Source organism: Crocodylus porosus, unplaced genomic scaffold (genome assembly GCF_001723895.1).
Source record: "Crocodylus porosus isolate Cpor-Errol unplaced genomic scaffold, CroPor_comp1, whole genome shotgun sequence".
Lineage (NCBI taxonomy): Eukaryota > Metazoa > Chordata > Crocodylia > Crocodylidae > Crocodylus > Crocodylus porosus.
In genome coordinates, this window is record NW_017728947.1 from 98,276,731 (window position 1) to 98,285,760 (window position 9,030).

Genomic DNA, 9,030 nt, shown 5'->3' on the forward strand with positions numbered 1-9,030 from the left:
ATGGAGAGCCACTTACTGAGTTTTGGTAAGCCATTGAGGGCCGCATGACCAACAGCCAGTGGCAAATTAATATTAATTTTCTAAATTCTTTAAGGGCCCCGTGGGCTGGATAGAATGGCCTGGCGGGCTGGATCTGACCCACGGGCCACATTTTGCCCACCCCTGGGTTAGGTAGAGTAAAGGGTATCTCCCTATCATTGGGAGCAAGGAGCAGAAAGAGCCCAGGGGACTCTCTTCCTTGCTTGGCTGTGTGTGTAGAATCCTTTTATTTGCTCTTCTTCTTGCCTACTCAGTTTTGCATTTATTACCACATTATAGCCCAGATTAAATGGAAGGGATGGATGCCCTTAGTCCTGCCTAGTAGTTAGGGTATTTCTGATGTATGAGACGGTAGATGGGGAATGGAGGTTCAAATAACAACGTGGAGGTGAAGCTAGAACCCAGGGCCTCCCGTTTCCTGGGATAGGGCATAAGCAGTAGGCTACTGGTCCAAAGGTGGAGCAGTGCTCCACTCACACAGTCTTTTTTAAGAGTCGGCCTCTTTTCTTTTCTTTCTTTTTTTTTTTTTTGACTTGGGCATTTAAGGTCAAAGGGCATTAGCAAGGTAAATTAAACAACAGTTTTCCAGGGGTGGAGGACAAATAGGATCACACTTTTAGAGACTGAGACACCTAAAACCCCCCTAAAGGTCAATTAGCACAGAGCTGGTTAGCCATTCTAGTCTCAATTCAAGCAGAGGATAGGGCATGGTGTCACCTTACATATCAGCTGGTTGAGAAAGTCCAAATCCTATCCAGCTTCTGAGACCTCTAAACAGGCGGAAAATAGGGCAGGATGGCACCTTAGACACTAGCTGGTTCAGAGGCATGAGTTTTGTAGGCGCTTCATCATGTATCTACAGTAGACAAAGTAGATATATGATGAAGTGCCTACAAAACTCATGCCTCTGAACCAGCTAGTGTCTAAGCTGCCATCCTGCCCTATCTTCTACCTGTTTAGAGGTCTTAGAAGCCTGATAGGATTTGGACTTTCATTAGTTTCTCAGAAGATACCTCTGGTGTACTTAAACCTGCACAGAGGAACTTTTCAAAATATTCATTAGTAAAGAGGCTTATTTTTAAAAAAAAAAAAAAGGAAGTGGAATTATCTCTGGAAACTAGTTACAAGACAAGGAAGCTCCAGAAGAGGAAATATGTGATATGTCAACATGATTTGCAGAGATGCATTAAGCCAATATTTTATTAATTGTGAGAAAAGAAAAGTAAGGCAAATGAGAGCACAAAAGGTTAATTTTAATAATATGAAGCTTTTTCTTTTTTAGCTTCAAACGCTAGAGGTTAGAATAGCATTTGGTTTATTTCAGAGGTCCCTTAGCTTAAGTGTTAAAGCAGATAAGTTTGGAAAATCATGATTTGTGGAGAAATAAATTGCCTCAATTGCTCATTAAAATGTTATGCAACTTTAGAGGTCTGTCATCCACAGCAGAATTCTTCCAACAACATGTTCTCCTACTGGCTGTTTTGTCCTATAGTTATTAGAAGTCTCTATATTATCTTTGTAAGATTTGCCTATAGTGTTTCTATAGGTGTTCTTATTTCAGTAATATAAGTAGCAAAACTAGCGATTTTTTTTTTTTTTTTTTTTTCCCCCCCCCCCCCCCCCTTACGATTTTGTCCCTCAAGATCAGATTCTGGACAACTTCATTGACTTCAGCAGAGCTATACAATCTGGAAATCTTACCCTCATTCTTCTTGCTCTCGATTTTTAATTATCTTCCATCCTACTAGAAAGATTATCGTCATCAAAAATGCTTGTTTTTAGTGGTATCCTGCCCAATGTTTTGCTGCTAACCCAGTCAATTGTAACATTACTTTCTCAATGCATTTACTTTGATGTGATCCTTTTAAGCTTATATTAGCATACCTTTTTCTGTGGATCAGAAACAGTCACAGATATTATAAATTGAAATAACTTTACAAAGCCTAATATCATATTGCATTTGACCTCTTTTGTCTCATAAAATAGCTCTCCAGTGAGACGCCTTCCAAAACCAAATTTCTTGTTTTACTAAGAATAGGACATTTCTCATTTGAACTAATGATTATAAAATGTTGAGAACAGGATTAGTTGCATGCCTCCTAAGAGGTGTTTTGAAAAACCCTTTGTCGTATTTGTTTCTATAAAAGAAAGACTTTTTTTATTCAAAATCATCATGGCTTCAGCAGTGGAAGATACATGACAGTTTAGGTCTAGTTTTCTCTATGTTTAATTTTAACAACAGGCCTGCTGCTGTTCAATACATTTAGCTTAGACTTGCTATTGAGACAGAAAATGTTCCAAGACAACTTCCTGCTGGTATAAAAAAAAAAAAAACCAACCCTCTCAAAACCTTAGGGATTTTGAACCTCTCCATTTTCTGAACAAAGTACAGTTCAGGCAGTCCTTGACTTGAGACATTTTGAGTTGCATCGAACGACACTTAGGATGTTTATAAAGTGACACCCTGTTTCAACTTTCTGGTGTCAGTTTCGACTTTATGATGCTTGATCCCATGCCACACCATGCTAGCGAATGAGTTCGCTGCATTGTGCATCTCCCTTTAAGAAAGCAGGTATGAGTCCAGAAAAATCTGCAGCCAAGACTCCCGAGAAGACTCCAGCCAAGAACCCTTCAAACAGTCCAGCGAAGTCACCTCCAAGAAGTCCTTCCTAATCAATATGATTGCTGTTTACAATATAAATACATTAACGTAGCTATATTTCTCATCTATAATTGATTGCGTACAAAATTCTGGGTTATTTTTGGTGAAAATAGGGCATCAGGCCTTGGTTCAGGAACCAGTCCCCCACTTATAACATTGTTCCTATGGAAAAACTAGTTTTGAATTATGACATTTCAACTTAAGACGTGGTTTTCAGGAACCAAACATACTTGTATGACATCCCCCTCTTTCTAAAACACAACCTGCAATCTAATTAAGGTGTTTCTCTTATTAGATGAAAATGAAAGCATATTTGTTTTTCTGCATTTAAATATTTGAGAGACACTCCTACTAAAGTAGCAGAGACTGCATATGTACCTAGATTGTAACACTTAGTGATTTACATAAAAAGTAGTTGCTTGCATACTGGTGCTTAGAACAGACCAGGATGGTTGTGTAATTTAGCCAGGACTTGAATTTTATGATGGCAGGCTACAAAAGTGGACACCCCTTCTTTGAATGACACAAGGCAGTGATTACCAGAGTGCAAGTCCATGAACCCTGGGTAGCCTGCAAGGCTTTGGTAGATGATCTGTATATGACACTAGGGCCATCCTTTTCCCACTTCATTAGATGATGATATTTAGGCAGATTTTTTGAGAACTGATAGATTCACTGGCTCCAAAAAAATTTGGGAACCACTTTGGGGCTGGACCTGATGATCTTGCGAGGTCCCTTCCAGCCCTAATGTCTATGATATGGAGCATCATTTCTGATGCAGGGACAAGAGAAGGAGGTACTCTGTGTGGGATGGATTTTACTTTCAGAAGTCAAAGAAAAACTGTAGTGGTGATGGATTCAGCTATTGGAAACAGAGTTGGGTTTGTGACAGATCCTGTGGGACATCTAGCCAGATTTCTGAAAGGTATGGGTACTGGGCTAGATTAATCTGTGGTCTGACTCACCTGGCCTTTTGTTGTTGTTGTTGTTCTTAAGATGTCTGGGATCAGAGTGTTCCCATTAGAGATATCAGTAATGCAGATATCTAGGTATCCAGCAGCAGGTCAGGGTAGAGGGAATAACAAAGTATTGAACTAAGGGTTTTATTGAAATGAGTCCAAGAAGTTAAGGATATACATAAATCATTTAGTTGTATTCACAGTACATCATTTCTTTATCTGTAGTACCTTGTAGCCTAGGATGCATATTTTATTGAGACAGGCTCTGTACAAACAGAGAAGTGTAGTTTGCCTGCCTTGAAAAGCAATATAATTAAATGCAGTATCCTTTGGGAAGGGGTGGCGGAGGGGAAAAACCTTGAGATGAATTGCAACCCGAGAGCTTTAATACAAAAAGGGGACATCTACATTTAAAAAAATAAAAATAAAAACATAACTAGCTTTATTTACTTTTAAAATCCTTAATTTTAGCGTGGAAGCTTCTTAGGAAAGCTGTAACAATCTAAATGCATGCTCTCCTACCTGCATGTCTGTTTGGGAGGTGCACAAAAAAAAAAAGTAAGCCACCATAACTAGTGTTCAGGAGGTTACTTGAGATGAACAGGTGTCCTTTAAAAATGCGTAATCCTTACGAGACATATAAATCACAGCATGAAATGCATAACAAGGAAGTCTAAGTTGTTATAGAATGAGCAAATAAAAGTATATCAGAAGCAGGAAGCCTGTGAGAGAAATTATAGGTCAATTGGATCATCAAAAGGTAAATAATTTAAGATAAAGATATTTCAGAGCAATTCATTTCTTTGCATCTGTTTTCATTTGAATGGATGTTGGGGAGATGTCTATTTACCTTCTGAAAGTTAAGGCAGTATTGCAGACTGAGGTATTAAAAGAGGTAGTACTAAAACTAATTAGCTTAAAAAGTGAAACAATCTGGAGACCACTCAAGTTCATAAGAAGCTCTTAACAATGGAGGATTGTTTGCAATAATATACAATCTCAATTAAATTGGCTTGAATGCTAGAGGATTTCATTGTGAAAAGCCTGTAGTTAAGAGGTGCTGGAGGTGATCCAGGAAGTAACAGAGCAGAAGGGTTTATTTCCATTCTTGACAAAATGATTGAAATAATTCAAAACAAAATCTAAACATTGGTTCACCTAATTAAAAACATAGCTTACTAATGTATAACATTATTTGACTGTGTTAGTAAAGTAGTATGTGCTAAGAATCACCTTACATTTATTTGGGCTTTCAAACAAAAGTTTGATGAAGTCACTTGCACGTATATTCAGGAACCATAATAATCTTGGAGCCAGAGACAAGATACTATTGTGCATCAGATTTACAGTAAAAAATACATCAAAAGAATGGTCAGTTTTCATGATGAGGAAAATGTTAATAGCAACATGCCACAAGTTCAGTTACAAGGTCTGATGGTAATTTAAATTGATCTGTCCAGCTTACAAAGGATATAAAACTAGAAGAGGTCAGATGACGAAAATTAGAAACATGGAAAAAAAATTTAGGGGGGAAGTACCTCTAGAGGAAAAGATTGATTAAAGGTGTAGAGAATGGTCTATGAATGCTCTAGAGAAGGTAGATCGTAGATGGTGAACTCATCTCCCATTAATTTACAGATGCAAATATTGTAGATGGAATTGTTAGCACTCCTTTTGATCTTGCCTTTTCACTTGAAAGTTCAAGTCTCTGGGTAGGTTGGAAAAAGGGTAAACTCTTCCAGTGCATTTTTTTAAATCCTTTTCCTATAGTGAATTTATATAAATATGTGAACATATTTTTGGATCTGTATTTGGCAAATAACTCTTTAGCCAACTCTGTTTCATTTTGATTTCAGGCACAGAAAGATCAGAAAAAAGATCGTCCTCTTGTGCGACGCAAGTCAGAATTGCCTCAGGATATCTATACCATGAAAGCCTTGGAATCCCATTGCAGAGCTGATGAGCTAATATCACATGATGGGCATTAGACTATTACAATGAAATATTATTTTGGAGGAAAACTTTTTTCTGGACTCAGTTCTACAGTAGAGAACTTACTTTTTTGTGCCATACCAATCAGTTACACACAAATTCAAAGTTTTCTTCAACCCAGTTCTGTAGGCAATAACTTAATACAGTATGCAGCTCAAGATTAGTAGTTCAAACAATGGTAAATTACCCAATTCCGTATGCAGAACATTGGGTTGATTAGTATTAAACGGCCACCTTTTCCTGGTGGTGTTGTCATAATACCAGCTAATTGGTAACCTGGGTGGTTTCTGTACTAGTGCTTGAGAAGAGCACCCTAGAAAGTATTTCCACTAAAATAGAAGTCATTTGAATGACTGTAGCTGGTACTATGATAACTGTGTTTTCAAAAACAAAGTTTATTTCAAATTTAAGTATTATACATTTTTCTAAGACTGAAATTGTTTCCACATTATTATTGTCTTGTAATATACCAGCAGTTTTGAAAATATACAGTTGTTCTTTACTTTCATAGTATAAAACACAACTTGCAAATGGTAACTTTCATGACAATCCTCGATCACGATTGCTTTCTAAGGGTTCTGTAAATTTCCTTTACTTAGGATAAAGACATATATCTATATATACCATGTCCAAGTACTTTACATGTATTTAAAGCCATATTTTCCAGTCTTTAGTATATAATACAACACCAGTATTCCGTAAGTGAACTGGTATAAGAACTTGTTTCCTAAAATAAAAATTTATTTACCTTGGCTGGGAATGGATTGAATATAAAATGTTTCATACTTTAATTTTCACTTCCTCAATTTAGTAAAATGCTGTTTCACTGTTTCTCCCTTATCTGAGCTTTTTATAATACTCAGCATTTTTTCTTGGGCTCTAAGAGTTCAGTATTCTATGGCAGATATTATGGCATTTAAGTTGCATCAGTTTAATCAGACACCCAAACATTGTTGCCTTTCAATGAAATGCAACACCAGTAGCTTGTATTATAAAATAAAATAAAAAAAAGAGTAGCCCCTTCAGTGATATTCTGCCTCTCTTTAAAAGTGAGTCTAAGAGCTGAGGAAAAAGTGACCATAAGTTTTACCATGAAATTATTTTGTTTCGTTGTAAACAGCACGGATAGTACAAATACACCTCACAAGTAAAATGAAAATGCATCTGAGTTGCTGGTGATCTTCAAATGCTGCTATATATTCCACAAGATTACTCGCATGTAATGAGCTTTTTGTTGTAGATGGAAAAGCACGGGAGAAAAATCTCTTTAAACATATAGTGCTTTGTCTTCAATATTTGATTTCTCTCAGGGTGGCCAGTATTTTGACTTACTTTATCCTGCTTACAAGCTGTTTGAAATGTGTTCTGCTATTATAAATGGGTGACTAGTTTCTTTTGTCTCAGCAGTATGATATAACTTAATGTTTAATGTCTTGATGCATAAAAAGATAAAAATGTGGCTTCTTTAAAAATAGTTTTCTTTTATTTTTTAAGAAAATATAAGGTCTCCTGTATCCATAAAAAAAAAAAAAAAAAAATATTGTGCAAAGCAGACATTCATAGTAACCTTGTGCAGATGTAGTGCCTGCTGTCTGTTGGTTGCATTTAAAATACAATTTCCAATATTTATTACATTGTCTATTGGAAAAAAAATAATTTTAGTGGGTGGAAATTATTGTTTAAAAAAAAACGAAATTGAAAACCCACCCCCAGCTTCAAGTGGAATAGTCCACTGTGTGTGAAAACACTTCCTGTTAAACTTGAAAATGAATATGCTTTACCATTATGATAAACTATATTAAAAAAGTTTAAAGATGCCTTCTCCTTTTGAGGGAAAAAGGGTGCTTTTTTAATTGTATAAAGCAATGTCTATGTATTTTGATATACCATTGTTTGAACTTCCATCTTTAGCTGGTAGATTATCAAATATCTTTGATTTTTGGGTGTTGAATATGTTTGTGCAAGAGGTTTCTGAAAAGGAGTACTCTTATTTTACCCTAGGAAAAAAATTGTATATCAATGTTTGATTGACTGTGTAATGCTCAACATATAAGAACATCTTTCACTGTCTGAATTTTATTTCTGTTCTTTATAGAAGATAAACATTCACCAAAAAGGGAAATACCATGGTTTTTTACAAATTTACGTTTGTCAGAAATTCATGTTTAAGTTTTGGGCCATAGAACATTTGCCTAGACAGTATTCCAAAATTTATCAGCACTAATGCTTTCACATGTTTGTTACCACCATTTATACACTTTGTATAGTCCTGTACTAAACTATTCTAAAACCAATACCGCCAAAATAAAAAGTGAAAAATAAAGTAGAATTTTGGTGACTGTTGTTCTTCATAAAGTTCTGTGTCAGACATCATCTTCCCTGTTCCCAAAAATTACACCTGTACATCAGGAATGTCAAAAGTAATATTCCAAGTGTCTTTTTAGTGTGGCTTTAGTATGGCTTCATTTTAATATTGTACATACATTGTACTTTGTTTTATGGTAATAAGTAATAAAAATGTAGACTTCATATTTTGTACAGAATGGTCCTATGTACAGAATAAAAAAGTTCCTAGAAACAGCAAGAATAGGTAAGTGGCACAATTATTTTTCTTTAGACAATATCTGTATCTTTTTGCTTTAGTGAGATGTTAAATTCAAATGTACCTGCATCTTTTTTAACATTTTGTAATTCAGATTTTGTTCTGACATTGTTTATGAAGAAGAACTTCATATACCTGCCATTTAATATGTTCTTTTATCTAATTTTAAAATTCTAAAAATGGTGTATTATATGGATGAAAATAAAGAACATGTGAATTTTATTTGCTCACCATGAAGCTAAATTTAGCAAAGGACTTTTGAATGAGTGTACGGATTATCACAGGTGGTCACAGATTTCAGATGGTAGCATTTAAGTTAAAGATTAAAAATACAATCTAGTATTTACTTTATGACAGTTACAAATAGGCTTATGAATAGGCTTAGAAATATTCAGTAAAATAACTTTTTAATTTTTAGTACAAATATGAAGGACTTCATTACACCAGGAAAAGAACTGTAATATTCCTGCAGTCCCATTAATAGACATTCCATGGCATCTCCCTTTTAAAATGTGAAATGCCTATCTCTGAAAGGATTTCCAGCAAAGCAGCAACAAAATGCATTATTTTCAGCAAGATGGAAGAGGACTGTATCAGATAGCAGAGAGAGGACATCAAAATATTTTATAAAAACAAACTCGGGTTTTATTCCCATTTATAAACCATAATTTTTTCTATAGCCCCTTTCATCAAAGCATTTTCAGAGCTTTATAAATATTAACAATATCATGTATGGTAATGAAGTGCTAAGGATAAATACACCGTGGGAATAAAAA

The 9,030-nt window shown here is 35.3% G+C and overlaps 1 protein-coding gene across 2 annotated transcripts in view; it reads left to right on the top strand.

Moving 5' to 3' along the window:
- PPP2R5C (protein phosphatase 2 regulatory subunit B'gamma) overlaps positions 1-8,476 on the top strand; it is a 143,160-nt gene extending 134,684 nt beyond the window's left edge. For both annotated transcript variants that reach the window (XM_019552524.1, XM_019552525.1), the window contains one exon: positions 5,517-8,476. In XM_019552524.1, the coding sequence (XP_019408069.1) occupies positions 5,517-5,648 (132 nt within the window). In that variant the 3' untranslated portion in view covers positions 5,649-8,476. The remainder of the gene's footprint in view (positions 1-5,516) is intronic.
- Positions 8,477-9,030: the final 554 nt, after the last annotated feature.